At 33.4% G+C, this 20,157-nt stretch overlaps 1 protein-coding gene and 1 pseudogene across 1 annotated transcript; both read right to left on the bottom strand.

Moving 5' to 3' along the window:
* Nucleotides 1-1,169: 1,169 nt before the first annotated feature.
* On the bottom strand, nucleotides 1,170-2,669 carry LOC110413361 (hyoscyamine 6-beta-hydroxylase-like; annotated as a pseudogene).
* A 6,410-nt stretch (nucleotides 2,670-9,079) lies between these two features.
* LOC110414131 (hyoscyamine 6-beta-hydroxylase-like) lies at nucleotides 9,080-11,241 on the bottom strand. Its single transcript, XM_021425196.1, has 4 exons — nucleotides 10,916-11,241; nucleotides 10,207-10,457; nucleotides 9,792-10,110; nucleotides 9,080-9,475 (listed from the first exon to the last, which is right to left on the bottom strand). Exons 1-4 carry the CDS (start codon nucleotides 11,114-11,116, stop codon nucleotides 9,212-9,214), a joined length of 1,035 nt encoding a protein of 344 aa, XP_021280871.1. The 5' UTR covers nucleotides 11,117-11,241; the 3' UTR covers nucleotides 9,080-9,211.
* Between the last annotated feature and the right edge of the window lie 8,916 nt (nucleotides 11,242-20,157).

Genomic DNA, 20,157 nt, shown 5'->3' with positions numbered 1-20,157 from the left:
TATTAAAGATATATGGTGTTAAGAAATAAATATATATTTTTTACTTGATTATTAAATTCCATAATAGATACATTAATTTATCTTGTTTGCAAAATTAAGATTCAATTCCCTTTCTATAAAAATTTCAATATTTTATAGAGTTATTTTTATAAATATCATGATTAAAATCATTATCATTTAAAATTTTTCTTTTTTTATTAAACTTGATATTATTTTTATTGAGATTATTTCTTAATCTATTTATAAAAAGAAAAAAAAGGATTTAATTATTTTTTTAGTATATGTAAGAAAACCAAAGTAAGCCCATAATTGCTTTAATGATAAAATAATTTGTCAAAAAATCATCTCATTTAACGTTGTGATTTTGAGTACTTACATAGCTGCTAGAATTAACTTAGTCTTTCTTGTTCTATTATGATTTGTTTTTGTTTAATGTTTAATCTTAATAATTCTTTCATGGTTTCTTTTGTTTTCCAGGTGCAAGGGTTGAAATCCAATTGCTATGACACGACCACGTCAAGGCCGAATACAGCGTTGGGGCAGGTGACTGAGTCAGGTGGAACTTATGACATTTTTGGTTGAAGATGACCTCCGAGACCAAATATGCTATGCTACTCTTGTTAGCAGCCCCATTCCCAGCTGAGCTGAAGAAATGCGGATTCTAGACATAACAAGGCGAATTATACCAAATATTCCTATTAGTAAATCTAGTATTATACCATATTGACTTTTAAGATCTTTACTTGATGTTGTTTTCAAAAATGAGATACTTGTTCTTTTATAAACATTTTGAAACATTTTTACGTTGAAAAGGCACTACTTAAGCATGAGTTTTCTACAGTGAAATACATGATTCAATAATTAAATCTAAATTTGATTTATATTTTTGTTATTTGTTTTTTATTTTTAATTAATTTTTTATATTTTCACCTTTTACTTTCAGTTTTTTTGTTAAAAAAAAACAAATAAACAATAAAAATTTCAATCAGATAGAAACTAAACTTTTACTTGATAGATTCTTATAAACATTCAAGATACAGTAACATACATTTTCGCCATATTCATTAAGTCGCACTTTGATTCAATAAAGACAAGTGAGGAAAGGGGATGGAAGGTGATTCTTTTATTCCGAATCATTTTTACACAATTTCTGTCACGGCCAGCACTGTTCATGAAGGTTTCAATTTAAAAGGCTCCAGAGCACGTTCATTGTTTCCCACATTTGAGAAGTAGTTAACTACAAAGTCTATGTACTTGAAACCTCTATAAGGTGGAGAATTGCAGTCATAGGTAAGAGGTTTCGCAGTCTCTATAATGCTATCATCCGAAGGGGCAATGGGGAAGGCAACTGTCGTTCGAGAAACTACGGAGTTTGTTACAACCCGATGTTCAGCACTCTTTAGCTTGTTGTTACTGATAATCTATGCAAATCTACATATATATATATATATATATATATATATATAAATTATTCATATTTCTACACACTACAAAAATCAACATATAATTAGTTTGTAACATGATTATTAATGTATATTACATGCAACTATGAACGCACCTTGCATGTAACTGCACCCTATTTGGCAAAATCATAAACAGAAAAATTAATATAATTAAGGAACGCGGATATAGCTGTAACTGGTTGCCTATGTTAATCACAATTGCATTATGCAAAGGCTCAACACCAATCCATTCGTCATCCTTGAAGACTTGAAGCTCACTTACATCTCCCTGGTGGAGAATTGTTATGAGGTTAGGATTCCAATGCTTAGTTATTCCCAGAGTCAAAATCGGATCAGGACAGGGTGGATAATGGTTAACTTTTAGTAACAGAGATTCACTTAATTTATCCCCAAAATACCCAGACTCTAGCCCCAAGCCTTCAGAAACTAACTCCAGGATCCTTAAACCCAATTTCTTTGCTTCGATTGAAAATGTTGCCACAACTTCCCTGTAAAGTTGTTGGACTGAGAAAACGAAAGAATGAAAGAGAAATGGAGTAGAGGAAAAAGTTTAGGTAAGTAGAGGCCTTTACCTGTATCTAGTTGGCTTTGCAGGCGAATGTTTGATGCATTCTTCTGAAGGATGACAAGGGTGTCGCAAATTGTCATGCCAAAGGTGAACATTTTCCCAATCATAGTTTGCACTGCTTGTCAAAAGCCTGCAGCTTTGTTTCAGATTGTCGGAGTAAAGTATGGCCTTGTCCTCTGAAGGCATCTCAAAGAACTCCTTCAAGACATCCATGCCTTCATTCATCAGCTTTTCAGGATTCCGTGGTTAACAACCTGTTTAAAAAGAGCTATGATGAAGCATAAATTACAATTTCACAGGCAAATATAAACCTAAGAGTTGATAAATATAGAAAAAAGAAAATTAGAATTCTCTGCAATGATTCTAATTTCTAAAACAAAGTTATGGGTCCTAAGGATCGACAAAAATCTTTTTCTCCTCTTGCTATTGTTAACCTGGAAAAATCCAAAGTCCTCCCTAGGCTTCAAAATCTGCTGAACTATATCGGTTCAATTTTGAGCCTCTGCTTTACTTAGATCGACTACTGGAATGGTACTGCATCCAGGAACAATAAGCCTGCCGGGTCTTGTGTCAGGTGGGAATATATAAGACTCGGGCAGTGCTTTATTAGTGCACCAGCTTGAAACAAACTTCTCCATCTCTTCAATGCAATGTTTTTGTGGATTGTGTGTCAATCTTGTAACGGCAATATGAAGTATGTTCTGTTGCGAAATTAATTTATAGTCTGGTTAAAGAGGCAAAGTGATCTGAAGTGGTAAGACTTCTAATGGCTTATCCTAAGCAGTCTATTAAACTGCGCTCCAGGAACGCTTTCCTGGATCGCTGGCTCTGTCGTCAAGGATAGATTTATAGGGTTATGCCAATCAACACCCGTTCATCTATGCAACCATGCCACCCCCACTTTCGAGTTCGAAACTGGCTACCGGATGACTACGCAAAACATTAGCCGCTCCGCCTGTGGTCGATTCGCCTGATGAAAAGGAAAAGCTAGCCTAATCTACATGTAAGTTGTGTGCCACCAATTTTTTGTTGGACATTTTTGAACTCTAATAAGTGTGATACATAATTTTACATTACAAGAAATAAAATATAAAACATTTTTTTAAAATAAATAGGAGTATAAATCTTTTATAGATGGATTAAACTGGGTTAAAATGGGAATTAGATCTTTTCAAATCATAGTTGATCTTATAATTTAATTAAATTAATAATATATTATTATTTAATAAAAATACTTGGCACTTGATACTTGATAGGTGTTGTAAATTGCATGATAAATTATAGTTATTTTTAATTTTTTAATTCTCAGTGGATACATTTGCATAAACAAATAATTATATTTGATGTCTGATAGATAATTATGCATGAACAATGATATTTGTACAAGAAGACAAGTCTTTTAAAGTAGAGACTCCTTTGTGCCAAAAAAAAGAAGCACATAGAAACAACTTCATCAACCTCTCTTTCCTTTCTCTATATTCTCTGTATTACTTTTATATCGTTTTATATTGTTTTGCCATAGAAAAACTCTATACAAATTTGATAATTTTACCATACAAATGTGAGTGCTTCATAGCTTGATTTTGTTAGTACGAAATGCAGTCAATCTTTGGATTTCATTGTGTCCTTGAAGTTTATCACCTTTAACTCTTTTGCATTTCTACGGTGAGGGCAAATAAAGTCTTAAAAATAGTGGCATTGATACACATCTTGAAGCCTTTCCTTAATATTTTTGGTTTTCCAATCTTGTGTTCTAAGGTTTTAGTCTGTTCAATAATGGCTACTGTAAGTGGAACACTAAAGGAATTGGATTCTAACTTTGTGAAATTTGATTAGTTTAATGGTGGCAATTTTCGTGTTAAGGCAAAAGAAGATGCACTTCCTAGTTTCAACTTTGAACATTGTAACATCCTAACTACTCGACCCTAGGCCATGTTGGAATAAGCCCTATAGCCAATCAAATTGGTCAAAGGTTAGATCCAATTGTGCAATCATGCCATCTATATAGAATCATTAGAGGTTTTCCTTCATCAGTATGACTATGCTTATAAGTCTATTGGATGAAGTCCATGAGATTAACATTCCTTGTAAGGGAATTGTAAAATGTTACAATTATGAGATCCCTATACATCAAAGCATAATCTCTAAATTGTTCCTAGTTGATGTATCATTGAGATTAGACACTAATGATGCCTAAAGATTAGTACATTTTATGTTCTTTACTTCGAAAATAAGCAACTGATCGCATAGGTTGAAGTATAGGGATGCTTGGAACAAGAATGTAGGTGCATGTTTTAGGAACAAGTTCACTAAACATGACTCGACATGATGATTCTATTTAGTATTTCACTTTAGTGTCAATGGAGTATATCTTTATATGACAATCATGCAAGTGATCATTAAACTTGAGACACTAGGTTACCTTATGTGTGGAGTGTTATACTTTGACTTTATCTTTCCAAGTCCTAAGCAATGATGTCTAAAAAAGATGAACATTGGGTATAGCATGAAGCATATGAAGGGAAATGAGTGGTTAAGATAAAATCCATCACTCCAAGTGATTAAGGAGATGTATCTTGATTGTTCATGCCTTGAGTTAGTCTATGTTAATACTTTGGCCAGAGTACAATGGATTCTAGGAAATAAGTTTCCTATAATCCAAGATAGCTAATTAGTGTCATGATTGATATGGAAAGTCTTAGGGGTTGACACTGCACTATGCTTCTAAGCTTTCTGAGATACATAGTGAAAGGATTGAATTACACTAAAGACTGATCACTAAAATGTTGAGTCAAACCATCTTAACTTTTTCAACATTTGGGTGGCCATAATAGATTGCTAGATCTCGCTTTTGTTCTATGATCATAGGATGGTTGGTTTGATCAATGATAAATTCAAACTAGTTTGAATTTATGTAATCTTAAAATTAATTTAAAGATTATATCGTAAGAATATTGTCAACATATTAGAAGCCTAATAGGTTACACACTCAAAATCAGATCCAAAAATAAATTGGGATAAGTGATTAAGTAAGACTTAATCAAGTTAGTAGTTATGAGCTATTAAGCACTTAATTAAAATAGTTTAATTAAGTGAGGAGTTAATTCATAATTGCATAAAATGTTATGTAATTTCCCACACATGGGCTGAAATTAATCCTAATTATAAAAACCTAATTTAAGCCTCACTTTCACAAGAAAGTGTCAAAACACAAAGACCTAGCCACTCTATAGCCACCTCTTGCAAAAGAGAAAGAAAATTTTTTTTATTCTCTAAGGCTTTTGGCCAAGGGTGTGTTTGCAATGGTGAAAGTTTGATTCTTATAATCAACGTAGCTAGCACTTTGTAGAGGCAAGAGTAATCCTAATCCTTGAGAAGGATTCTTGGAGATCATTGGTGTGGACTTTCGCTAAAGGTTGCATATGAATCTCTTGGACAGCTTTGGTTTGCTATAGTTGAGCACAATGTGAGGTAAATCAAAGAATTGTTTGGGTGTTAAGATAAAATATCCAACTTCCTAGCTTTCTATCTTTCAAGGAATCAATACTTCACTTTCAAAAGTTTATTTTTCCTTGCTAGAACTTGTTTTTTAAAACATTCAAATAATTTTATTTTTCACAAATAGCTTTAAAAACTCTTTGAGGAAAGTTCTTTCATATCAAGGATTTTTCTTTTAGGCTCACAAACATATTTAAATCATTGAATTCTCTCATTTCAAAACTCAAGCCAATTTCAAAGTTAACAATTTCAAACTAAGGCCAGAACTTCCATGTCTCTGTAGATAAACTGAGCAAGATCAACAAGAGTGCACCTCTTAATATGATGCATGAACCACATATCCTCAACAGTAGCCGTGAGAGTTCTGTGCCCAAAAGGTCTGAGAATTTTCGTGACAATTAGGTGCAGAATTCTATCATCAATCTTTAATCTGCTTGGATTATTAGAGCATTTTAGAGAAGTGACAGGACCAACTAGAAATTCAACACTCAATTTTTCTTCAGAAATCTCATTTTCATCATACATATGAGTGGGCGCCTTTTTGCTTTGTAAGCTTCAACCTTAGCATCGTTTGCAAGAGTGTGGGAGTAATGATTGACTCCTTACTTGCGAGAGAGGTAAGGAAGACCCATCATGATCCACAATTTCCTCATGATAATCTCCTCTATATATTGTTGTAGCATTTGAATAGAAGACTCTCACTAGATCTTCATAAACCGGTCTACTCAAATTTAGAAAGCCATACCACCCTAATTTTTACAAATTCTCGAGATAAGGAAATTTGACACTCTTTCGAACAACTCCAAATCAATGATTTTCCCATGAACCACTTCCCTTCCAATATATCCCTTCTCAAATTTCTGCTTGTTTGCCTTGGCTTGAAAGTTTACGTCAAAGGGATTTAGTATTTAGGTTTTCTGACTTTTATAGTTAGTTGCTGGTGCCTTTTCTTTTTCTTCTCTCGATCTTTTAGGGGCCATGGCTAATTTCTGCAGATGGTGTGGTTGACTTTGATGCTTTGTTAAACTCACAACTCACTGTGAAGGAAGTGGGTTTCAGGAAACTGTTGCAGGAAGAAAATTTATCGTGACAGAGAAATTAAGAATTTTTGTTGAGAGAGGTTTAAGCTTTCAATATTTCAAGAGAAATTTTTGTAAGAGATCACACGTTTGGGGTGAGAAAAAGATAAAATGAAGCTTGATTAAATGGAGAGAAAACGATTTGACAATTTCTGAAAATTGAAGTTCAATGGTTTTTATCACTTTTGAAGTGATTTAAATTGATTGAAGGACATTTTGAGGTCGGTTTCGATACCGTGATTTTCTTTTGAGTTTCATAACTTCTCAAGAATCCACTTTTGAAGAATATGCATTCAATTTTTCATGTAAGAGAACGAAGAGTGAGTTTGACTACATCAATGTAAAAATTTATGCATGATGTGTTCTACAAATACAGCAATCAAGAGAACAATTTTGCTACACATAACGATAGTTTAACAAACATCATCTTTAATCAATCATTCTGCCTCTTAACATTTCTAAGGACATTTTTCAATTTATTATTTTCCTTTCCTAAATCATCAAAGTCCTGTAGACAACAATTAAAATTAATTCTTAATTTTTTGTTTGTTTTCATTTTCTAGGTCAAGCTTAGCATTTCTCAGGAAATCATTTTCAACATTAAGACTGGAAATCTCTTCTTTGTGTTTCAATTTCTCATACTCACAAGTCAACTCATCAAAAGCTGTTTCTATATTATCAATTGAAAAAGAAGGCGATTCATGAGATTGAAGACTTACCATGTATCCTTGCCTTGAGAATTTGAACTTTCCACAGCCATCTTCTAGTTCTCCTTCTTCGCTTTGCATTTTCATAAAGGAAAACCTTTAGTTATATTTTCTCTTCAACTGCTGAAAGGAGAAGATGCTTTGCTTTGGCATTGAGTTGTATTTTATCTATGTCACCTGAGTCCCAGTCATTTATTTCCTTGTCTAATGTGAAGGGGCCATCTTTGATTATCTTTCATGCTTCAACATGACTTGTCTAAATGAACAGCTTCATTTCACTTTTCCAGCTAATAAAATTTTCACCGTTGAAAATGGGAGGATCTGAGATTGTTCACATCCTGATGTTGTTGCATTGGAGTCTATGTCCCTTAGGGTTATAGTATCAGTGTCTTCAGATTCTCTTCTAGTGCCAACATCAAGTAACATATTTCCTTGATTTGCTTTCAAGTTAAAAATCTTCCTTTCAACAATAGTAACATGACTCAGGCATTCAGCATCAGGATACTGTGACTCCTTTTTTTCTGCATTGAATGTTACACATTTTTCCTTGTCCTTAAAATCATTTAATGTCATAAGGCAGAAACTTGCAATCTCTTCATCTCTGCTTGAGGATTCATCTTTATCACTCCATGCGGCTACCATTGTTCTCTTCTTTACGTTCTTTGGATGACTCCTTTTGACATTTGGACATTGATAATAAGTATGTCATGGTGTTTTGCAATCATAGCATATGATGTGATCTTTGCTAGACTTTTCATCTTTTGCTTCCCTTACTGATTCTTCTCTTGACACATTTTTTTCCAAATCGTCTTTTGGTTTCCCACCTTGTTTGTTTTTTACAAGTTTATTGAACCTTTTGGTTAATAAGGCTATTTTTTCATCATTTTCTTCTTTTTTCTCTGAATCTTTCATTTAATTTAATTCTTTGTTCAAAATTTTCTTTGACGTCTTTGAGGGCTATGCTCTTTGCTTTGATATTTTCATTAATTGCTTCATCTCTTTCTTTTTTATGCTTTAACTGCATCTCATAGGTGAGCAAAGATCCAAGAATTTTCTTCAATAGCCATCATTTTTGGTCCCCATGACTTTGGAGGACAATAGAGTATTTTCTTCACCAGTTGTGTGTTTGGAAATTCCTTGCACAATGCCTTTAATCATCCAATGAACTTGGTGAATCTCTTATACATTTCTTTTATTGGCTCTTCATCCATCATCTTAAACAATTCATGATCTAGAGTCAATAACCCAAATTTTTACTCTTTAACTTGTGAAGTGCCTTCATAACAATTCTCTGAAGTGTCCCAAATTTCTTTAGGGGAGGAACACGTGGCTATCTTGTTGAATTCACTTGCCTGCTTGCAGTTAGGTTTAAGTTGCTAAAGCTATACAGTGTTTTAATTTTCAAGTATATTTAATTAATTTCAACCTGTCAACTTTGGAGTTTTATAAATATAAACCAATAAACTCAAGAACTCAAAACACATACCTTGATATCATATCTGCTCTTTAAGATGGCAAAAGAGAGCTAGATGATGAGATAGACAGTTTTTGGTAAGAAAAAAAAATTGAGATTTAATTTCAGAATTTTTATCTGCACAATGGGATAGAAAAAATCAAAATCATTTAATTTGGAGGAAATTGTTTAAAGAGTATTATTTTCAAATCAGGCCAAAAATTCGATAAAAACATTTAAAATTATAATGAGAAGTATTCTTGAATTGAACTTATGAAAAAAGTTTTTTCTCACAATATTCTCTACTTTTAATGTACTTTTATGTATAGTATTGATATTGACATTTGTATGCATATATATAGATACAAAGGAAAACAGTACTTAGGAAAGTAAAATTAAATTTACAAGTAATTATATGGTGGAATCGAAGTATGCCATAAACTTCAAATCAGCCCTTGATGAAATTGCAACTTAAAAGGCTGTAGAGCTAACTCAGTGTCCCCCATCATGGAGACGTAGTTACTTAGAAAATCTTTGTACTGAAAAGCTCTATACAATGGAGGGTCGCTTGCATTGGTCAGAGATTTTGCGGGTTCTATAATGCTATCATCACAGGAACTGATAAATAAGCCAACGGTTGTTCGAGCCATCTCCGAGTTGGTCACAACGCGATGTTCAGCACTTTTCAATTTGTTGTTGCTGACAATCTAATATACATGCATAAATCAATACAAATATCCATAAGTTTGAATACTCTAATTTTAACAAATTTCATGCAGCAATGTAAACCAAATTGCTTTACCCTACCTTCTAGTACAAAGAAGAAACAACTTTATTTATCTCTGTCATTTATATACATATTTTTTTTATTTTTACCATAGATGTAAAGTATGCTACGCAGAGTATAAAAAGTAAATATAAGGATTCTCTTCATGCTGCCTTCATTTAATCATCTGATGATTTTGGAAAACTTTGATTTGGAGTTTACCATGTGAACATAATCAAAAAAGGGGAAAAATATACCCGTAACTGGTGGCCTATGTTAACCACAAATGCATTAGGCAGAGGCTCAATACAAATCCATTCTCCATCCTTGAAGACTTGAAGTCCACAGGCATCTCCTTGAAGTAGAATAGTTATGAGATTAGGATCACAATGTTTAGGTAATCCCAAGGTCAAACTTGGATCCGGACATGGTGGGTAATGATTAGCCACTAACAGCAGAGCTTCACTTAGATCCTTCTCGAAGTGCCCAGATTCAAGCCCTAAGCCTTCTGAAAGCAACTCCAGGATTCTTAAACCCAATTTCTTTGCTTCCACCGAAAATGTTGCGATAACCTCTCTATAAAGAACATTGCGGAGATGAGTAAGATTATATGATGAAGAAAAGGCAAAAAGAAATGGTGAAGTCGTAGTTTGTGAACTGATCGGGCCTCACCTGTAACTAGTTGGCTTATCAGGCCAAAGTTTAATGCATTCCTCTAAAGGATGACAAGGGTGTTTCAAAACGTCACGCCAAAAGTGAAACTTTTCACAACCGTAGTTTGTATTGCTTGTGTACAGCCTGCAGACTTTGTTTGGGTCCTCAGAGTAGAGGCTTGCCTTGTCCTCGGTAGGCATCTCAAAGAACTCCTGGACAACGCTCATGGTGCCATTCAATACTTTTTGGGAAACTCCATGCTTAACAACCTATTTTAAAGAAAGAATAGTCAAGTTTATGATTCGACATTTCATAGGACAAACAGAAATATGGTCAATTATGTAACCATTCAAGAGGTTCAGATATAAATAAACTTATATCCTCGACCTGAATCCTTCTAGACAAGGAGCACCTTCTTTTTGTTTCTAAATGAAATTTTGAGTAAACAAATAACAATCACAACCAAAGAATTGTAAACATATATAAATAATTATTATATTTAGTAGGAAAAATACCAAAGGGCAACCCAAACAAACCAAATCAACAACCCATGATATTGTTCGGAAAATTTTCAAAAATAAAATTGGATTAAAGTTGTACATGATGGGTGAGGCCAAAAGTAATCTATTTAGTGGAAAACAGATTCAAGCCCTGCTATCTCGTTAAGCATGGAAGACCAAAAACAATTTGATAACGTTTTTTTCTTTAAGAATAAAGCATGAACAACCTGGAAAAATCCGAAGTCTTGGCTAGCTTTCAGAACTTTCTGAATTGCGTTACTTCGATTAGTTGATGCTTCCCCGAGGTCAACAACTGGAATGTTATCACTACCAGGAATGCTGAGCTTGCCTGGTCTTGTTTCTGGTGGGAGAATATAAGACTCAGGCAAAGATTGATCAGTGCACCAGTCTGAAACAAGCTTGTCCATCCCTAATCTTCTAGAGAAGCATGGATTTATTTTATGAAATTATTAATCTGGTTAATGATGCAACTGAAGATCCAAAAGTGAGATATATTTATAATGGCATACTGAGATGCATAAGAAAGAGAAAGAGGCTCTTAGTTGAATTACTAGCAATCCATCAGAGTCAGAGACAACTACAAGATCCAAGATGCATAGATAGTAATTTTCAAAACATTATTGTATTGCAAAAGTCTTCCAAATTCGCATAAAATTTAACGAAAGAAGGAAGTTGGAATCTGATTCTGCAATAGCTGGATGACAATCCTAACACATTTCTCCTAGGATAATAATTATATATAAAGCATGATTATGACTGACACTCGGTAGTTGAACACGTCAAAAATAATTATGTTTTTAAAAATATTTTCTAAAATCCCCCCCAAGCCTTGGTTTTTAATGTTGACGTTAGCATTGACGTCAAGGTAGCATCAAAGAATATCAATGGATATAGTGACAATGAAGAAAATGTAAATGTTGATAAAAAATAGGTGAAAATGATCTCTATATAGAAAATTTAATATTTAAATAAGAGACTTTATATACATATAGTTGTAAAACCCATGACTACTCAGCTTAAACTGTGGGTGGTTTAGTTTAAGTTTGATCCTTAAATATTTGGGCTTTTTCCCAATACATTCTCCAACACATCACGCACAACAAAGTGTCTTTATCAATAATAATCAATCACACCTTGATTCAATGAACAAAGGGTAGGTGGGGGTGGCTGGCAACAGATTTTTTCTCTTCTCATATTATTGTTAGATTTTCTTAAGTAATAAAGTTTTGAATTTATATAATTTAATGGCATAATACTAGAAAAAAAAACCTCTAAATTATTTATAAAAATTTAAATAAATTTTTATATTTTTATTTTAAATTAAGTAATCTTTTATAATGAATGATTGATTAATTGTAATTAATCAAAATATAATTTATCATCTTATACTTATGTGGTACTGATGCAGAGAGTTAGCTATATGGGTTTATTCAGCTCAAAATAAAATTATAAAATTTTAATTAAACATAAAAAAAGAACATAGATTTTTTAAAATTTCTATAAATAGTTTAAGAGGCATTTTTGAATATTATACCTATAATAAGTGACTTATTGAGACAGTTTATAATTGTTAGGCTCTCATTGCTGTCAATAAATGGTGGGGTCAACCCTATTTTGACAAAATGAAATTTATCCTAATCTACGAGGTCTATCATACATATGCACCAAATGTGTGATCTCACATTTCTTTCTTTTCATAGGTAAGAGTCATTTTGTTGTAAATTTAGGGTAGGCTACCTATTTTCTATTATACAGTTATGGTCCAATTAAATTGAGCGTTTTTGAATATGGCCATTTGATTATCTGCCAAAGGTGTCCATTCTTGCTCATTCCCAAATGGTTTTGTGCACTGAAAGAACTTAGCCTTACCAGAATTTAAATCTTTTAAGTTAATTATCTGCCAAATGGTTTTATGGCAGTCAAAGTGGGTAAGTTATCCACTGTAGATATGATGCTTGCATGTAAATATTTTTATCAGTTGATTATAATGGAAGGAAATACGTGACTGTGTTTTGAACATTGAATTTTGATGAATTCAGATGTTAGATAAACTCACGGTTGATCCATGTTTCCTGACAACAGTTAAATACTTAAAGCTTAAACAGTGATTTTATACTAATTATTTTCAATGTATAGGTAGAATAAGAAGTCTAAACTATCTGACCATACGAAGATATAGTATACAAAGATAGGTCTATAGTTAGATGATGCTACTTTCAAATTGAACTATAAACCAATTCATATGTTGTCTTTAATCTATCTTGGCTTTGCAATCAATTTCTTGAGGAATCCGCACCATAAAAGCCATTAGGAATTCAATGTGGACTCAGGTCCATTGCTGAAGTTGAAACCCTATTGCATCTGTTGCATAAAATCGTATTCTTATGCGTATCCTCAATGTGTTTTAAGTCCATTAAGCAATTTATAATTTCTTTTACAAATATTGCAAAAGAATTTGCTCCACTTTGCTGTCAGTCGTTTTGTTCTTCCCTTCTATATCTAAGAAGAAAAAAAATTCAAAATTAGATTTCACAAAAGAACAATGAATTGTTTATTTTTTCTTTACAATAGAAGTTAACGCTTTCATTGATGAAATTTTCTGTTGATAAAGGACAAGCTATTTTCAATAACATAAATCACTAACATAATGTTGATGGAATATTTCACCAGTATTTAGTCAGAAGTACAGTTGTTAGCCATGCTCATTCCATCGATAAATCTCCAAAGGAATATTCCTTCGAACATTAGATTGGCAAAGCATCCAACCTGTTGGTAGCATAAGTGGCCGGTATCAATAGATTTTTGTAAGTGAATTTTTTCAGGATTTTATCAACGTAATTCACAACGGATCTTTATTGGCGTGTTCCGTCAATGATGATCTAAGTCCGTCGATAATATTACCCCTAATTTCGTCTATAAAATATTTTTTTAAGGCAACTTTGTATTAATAATGAAGAACCTATACAACCAGCTTGAAGTGTGAACAAAAAGCTTAAAACCAAAAGCAAAAATAATGGACCCTCTCCCACAACAAAGAGCTTCTCTCTACTGGAGTCCGAAATACCAATAGCCTTTGAAAAATGGGCAAGTGCGGAGCCATGTTCATTTCTCAAAATACCACCAATTCTTGATTCACGCAGGCAACCTTTAGAAGCACCGTCCATATTAAATTTGACACATCCACTGTGAAGTTTAACCCAAGCCTCAACTTTCTTGACCTTTTGATGACGGTGGATGTTGACACCCTCATTAAGAAGGCGGACAAGATCCTCAATAGAAAGATTAAAGTTAGGCCATTTAGCATTAGTCTACCATGCGACACGAACTTTAATAAGTTTAAAATCTAGGCAACCATCCCAATCTGTACCTTTGAAAACCACATCATTTCTAACAGTCCAAATACCCCGAATAATGGCATACCATGCCATTTTCCAAATCAACTCATTTTTCAAAGAGGTAGCAAAATCAAGCCAAGAAATGAAACACACCTTGGGGGTGTGGTGGGACACCTAATCCAGACTCCACAAAGCTCCCCATTGCTACGAAAAAAGCCAAGTTTTTTTGCAAGTGAAGAAGAGGTGGTCAACGGTTTCGATTTCATGCTTACACAAAAGGCAAGTGGCTGCATTGACACTGATGATACCTTATTTAAGAAGAGTGTCCTTTACAGATAACCTACCTCGGACAAGTTGCCAGTAAAAGACCTCAGTTTTATGGGCTGCAAGACCAAACCAAATCAGCTTCCAATGTCTAACAGATGCAGTATTAGAAGTGAGGACATGCATGCAAAAAGAGTTGGAGGAATAATCGCCACTAGGAGTCCATTTCCAAACTAGTTTGTCGTTAAAGTCCTTGCCAATAGCTTGAGACTTGTTTAGGTTCTAAAATCCTCTCCATTGCTCGTTTCCTCAATCGAAAATGCCTTTCCTTAAATCTATTTTTTAGCTCTAATCATTGCCAATCTATTCTCCAAACTCAACAATTTCTCATCTTTTTTGACGGTCAAGGCAAAAAATCTTGGACAAGAAAACTTTAGAATATAGTTTTCAATCCACTCATCATCCCAAAAGATAATCATGCTCCCATTTCCAAGAAAGATAAATAGATCATTAATAGTGGACTGATTGTAATCACTAATTCCATTAAAAGGTTTTAAAATGTTTTTCCATATGCTCGAGGCTTTGCTACCATTCTCCCAACATGGAATGAGGCTATTGCTGCAAGTGTCAAGTTTCTTGTCGACGATACATTTCTAAAAGCTCTCAAGCTCATTACCATACCTCCATAGCCATTTATTTAACAACGCTCAATTTTTCAAATCAAGATCTACTAGCCCAAGGCCTCCTAATTCATGAAGATTGCACATAGAAGCCTAATTAACATGATGAAGCTTTCGAACAAGATTAAGACCTCCACATAAAAATCTTTTCAAAATTTTCTCAATAGAAGTTCAAACAAAGGTAGGCATTTGAAAGAAGGACATGTAAAAGAGAAGCATACTGCTAAGAACTAACTGTAAAAGTATGACTCTACCTCCCATGGATAGAGTTTTAGCTTTCCACGTAGCAAGTCTAACTTCAATCTTTCGGATGACCAGTTACCATATGCTTGTAGCACTTGATGCAACTTCGTAAGGGAGACAAAGCTACATGGTAGGGAAAGTGCCCACTTCGCATTTGATCCGCCCACTATTGTACCAAGTTTTGTTCAATGCCAATGCCATAAAGGAAGCTTTTTTGGAAGTTAATCTTTAAACCTGAATCGATCTAAAACATTGAAGCAATCTTTTGACATTAGTGAGATAAATGGTGTTAGGATCACAAAGAATTACTGTGTCATCAGCATACTGAAGGTGAGAGACATAAATGCTCGAGAATCTGACCGCAACCCCTTTGATATACCACTTTTTAGCAGCTTTGTAAATAAGAAAGTTGAGGGCTTCAACCATTATACTGAAAAGGAAATGAGACAAAGGGCAGCCTTGCCTAAAGCCTCGTTTCATCTAAACTTCCCTCATGGGTAAGCCATTAACTAGGATAAAGATAGTGGCAGTCAAAGTGCAAGATCTAATCCACAAATGCCATTTATCGCCAAACCCATAATTCTCATGACAAGTTCCAAGAAAACCAAGAAATGTTATCAAAAGTTTTTCAAAATCAACCTTTAGGAGGATCTCACCTCTCTTTATTTTTTTCATAAGATCAATCATTTCATTAGCAATGAAAGCACAATCAAGTAACTATCTACCTTAGATAAAAGCAAACTAATTGACCCCAACAATTTCATCAATGACTTTCCTTAAGCACAGCGTAAGGGCTTTGGTGATGACCTTATAAAGACAACCAACTAAACTTATAAGCCTGTAATCATAGAGAGAGAAGGGGTTGGCATGCTTAGGGATAAAGGAAATAAACGAGGCATTCACACTTTTTTCAAATGCTCTAATGTTGTGAAAATTAGCAACAAATCTCATCATGTCCTCTTTAAAGACAACCCACTATTTTTTAAGAAATTTGTAGTTGAACTCGTTGGGCCCCAAGGCCTTGTTACCATCACAACTATTAATGACCTCTCTCATATCTCTGCTTCAATAAATGGGGACTCTAGAAAAGAGGCAGAGTGCTCCTTTAGCTTCAAAAGTCCACTATTAAATTCGTTAAGTCAGATAACATTCTTAGGCGTATAGAGATAATCAAATTAATGGGCAACCTCTTTCTTAATTTCTGTCAGATCATCGATTTCATGACCTTGGCATGAAAGCTTACTAATGTAATTGACTCAACGTTTAGCTAATGCAGCATTATGAAAGTACTGTGTTTTATGGTTACCCTCCAAGAACCATTTAACATGTGACTTCTAATGCTAAGTACGCTCATTGACTCTAAGAAGTTTCTATAATTCACCTTTGAGTTTAGCCAACTCTCTGCATTTAGCCCCAGCCACCACACCCTATTATAAAGCCTAAGATATTTGTTTGATCTCCAATTTAATGTTGTTGATTTTCTCATTAATGTTACAAAAAACCTCTTATTACCATTTCTTAATATACCACTAAAGCTTTATTCTTCCAACTACTAGTTGAAGAATCTAAATGTTTTAGGGCCTTAGTTATAGTTATTTAAACACAACATAATCACATTATGGCCTAAGATGGAGGTAGACAGATATTTTTGGATAAGGGTCGCGTACCTCACCATAATCTCATCGCTAGAAAAACTTATCCAATCTACTAAAAGTAAAATTGTCACAAAAGCTACACCAAGTAAAGCTGCCACCCACCAAATGGATGTCTATGAATTTCGATTCTTTAATAAAATCACTAAAGTGTCACATAGACCTATCCATACTGACACAATTAGTTCTCTCTTTTATACCTTTGATGACATTGAAATCCCCACTAATGCACCAAATCATATCCCATGCACTAATACCGTTGAGCAACTCTTCCCAAAAGGCTTGCCTTTCACCCACATCGTTTTGGGCATAGATGTTACCAATTCCAACGTATTATTAAGCCTTTAGATTTTCCCTTTCATGAGAACAAATCTCCTACTACTAACAGACTGATCAAGAGTGAAACAATTGTTATTCTAATAACTAATGAGGCTACCCAAAGCACCTGAAAATTCAAATGCAAGCCATAGATGGAAACGAAGGTTTTCAATCTTAATACAGGCTAGCTTAATATAGTGCTCTATTATGAGATTATATGAGGTGATGGTGATGAACAAGTGAAAAAAAGTGCCATGGAAATCCTTGATGATGATGTTCATCTACTTCATTTTAAAAAGTGATAAAGGCTTTGAGCTTTCTAGTTAACTATATCAAGACTGGTATGCCTTCTTAACCTACCTGGTTTGAATGAGTTTGGGACAGAAAACTTCCCTCATGGTGACAATGGCACTCTTTCCAACCCATTCGATATCTTTTCTAGGAATCTCTACTTGAAGTTCAATCACTTTTTTCTTTTGTCGAATGTCAACCTCAACTGGCAGCTTAAGTGCCTACAATTGGGTAAGATATCTTTGCCAACATCTGTGAATGCCTCCTTGTAAAACATCTTACTCTTCCTTGCATTTTTGGGCCTATCGTTAGCTTTTCATTTCACAATTTTTGCAGAGATGGCTTTGTTAGCGATGATCTGTTACTTTTCTAGGGTTCTCTCGTTCACTAAAGCTATGCTTTTTCTCATTTCATCAAGATGCCGATAGCAAATGAAGGCAAATAAAGGCTTGTTGGACCATTTAAAAGCCTTTGATCTCCATAAGAAAGTATCAACAACCACACCGTAATCTTGAAAGGCTTCTCTCAATTGCTGCCATGTTGTCTTAGGACTAAGATTGCTAATGTAGATCAAGAAAAGACCGTTCTTTCAATAGTTGATTGATTCCCTGAAATTACGACTATCCCCTAGTCAGGTTGTCGATTTTCATCTCATGGTTTCAGCTTTTCAATATCGACCTCTTACAAGTATTATTTTTATTACAATAAATAAAAATTATAAAGAAGAAACTTACAATTGTATTAAGAATACAAATGGAAAAAATACAAACATATCCACTAGCATCATCTTTTCCTAATGCATCCTAATTATTAGAAAAGCCCACCAACTCCTTTGATGATGATTCAGAGTGGACAACTGATCGCATCACACAATTGAAGATGCTAGACTCCAAGTTCATTAAATGGTTCTTCAAACAATTCATATTTTCTTTCAGTGCCTCGTATGCCTTGGGACTTTATGGAGGATTGGTGTCTAACCTAGTAATTAGCATGAGCCTTCCACTCCATTGCTCATGTTTATTGTATTAGTAAGACCACCTCCTTAATCGGTTGAGAATCTTTAGCTTGTTAGGTATTCTATCTCTAAATCTGCTTTATCAAATATGATTAACATATTAAATATGTTAATCATATTTGATAAGGAAGCTTCAAAGATAGAATACCCAATGTCGATGATCATCGGTCAACTGAGGCCATCTTACATGCTAATGCTATATGACAATAGATGGAATGAAATTGAGAAATTATGAAAATATCTTCTAAATCATGAAAAGCACAACCAAGAGTGTTGAAGAATTTAGAAAATATTTCAACACTAAAGAATATTTATAAAAATAAAAAAAAAGAAATAGAAAAAGATTTAGCCTAAACATTTTTTTCATACAATATTAAAATCCAACAAATCTCTTCAAGGATATAAGTGTTATTTTTAATTTTCTTGAAGTTAGGTAGCTTTTTTAATTTTCGTCAAAGTGTTAGGAAAACTTTAAAAAAGTTTCTAATATTTTTAAGAAAAGCATAGAAATAAAATAAAAATAAAAATAAATAAGGGAAATAACATTAAATATGAGGTTAAAGCTTTTTATTATTATTATTATTTGAAACTTAGACATCAGCTTTCATTAACAAAAAGGAGAAATAAGCCCCTTCTATAAGAATACAAAAAGGAGTCCTTCTGGACACAACTCAAACAACCCATGCTGAATATAAAACCAAAAACATAAAAAAAGAAAAAATCTCAAAGCACACGCACCTTATACAAGAATCTACCCCTGAACTGAGGTTAAAGTTCATTTATTAAGGTTACAAATAAAATAACACTTACTAAATTGATATCAATCTTTGAATGGACGCTTGAGTGTTAATATTTTCTCTATGCATAATCGTACTCCTAAATTTAAATCAATTTCGTAAGTCGAAATCTATTAATTTTTATGAATCTAAGTCAAGCATAAAATCTCATTATGAAAAATAGATTCAACTATGTAGTTAACCACACGTAAACAAAAAATATTAGTGGTGATTTCTCTTTTACTTTGAGTGATCAAGTTCTCAAAACTTGCACATTATGGCACAAGTTAATCAAGATCAGGGTTAATCCGTAAAGCTAATTTTATAAGAAATGTGACATAATCAACCCTCACAATGGGCAAATAATATGAGGTGTTTTCAATTGGCTGGACTCTCAAAAGTTTCCAAAGGAGTCACCAAGCTATCATAATGTGCAAGCTTGAAAACTGAAAACTTGCTGAATAGAGTCACCACCAATCTTTTTGTCATGGTATTTTCATTTAGTTGAATTTATCTTTTTTAATGAAATCTTAAACTTAACTTAAATTCATTAATTAAGAGAGCTAGGTTTTGGTCAACAAAATAGAATCAGAGTTTGGGAATATATATGGTTACATGAAGGTATTAACACCATCTAACACTCATTCAAAAATCAGTAGCAATTAATCATCTATGATCCTATTTTAACCTTGATAAGATAGTCTTTAATTTCATATTTGATTTAATTTCTCTGAATTCTTTTTTTTTTCTCTATTTTCCCTGAATGTAATACATGCTATTTTCTCGAATTTCTAATATTCATATTAAGAATTTTCTCCCTAAATCTCTTACATTACAATAACCATTCTAAGAAATGACTAAACAAAAAAAAAAA

The sequence above is a fragment of the Theobroma umbraticum genome, unplaced genomic scaffold (assembly GCF_002168275.2).
Source record: "Theobroma umbraticum cultivar Fairchild unplaced genomic scaffold, ASM216827v3 scaffold_4.1, whole genome shotgun sequence".
Classification (NCBI taxonomy): domain Eukaryota; kingdom Viridiplantae; phylum Streptophyta; class Magnoliopsida; order Malvales; family Malvaceae; genus Theobroma; species Theobroma umbraticum.
This window is presented reverse-complemented; position numbering and strand designations above follow the sequence as displayed.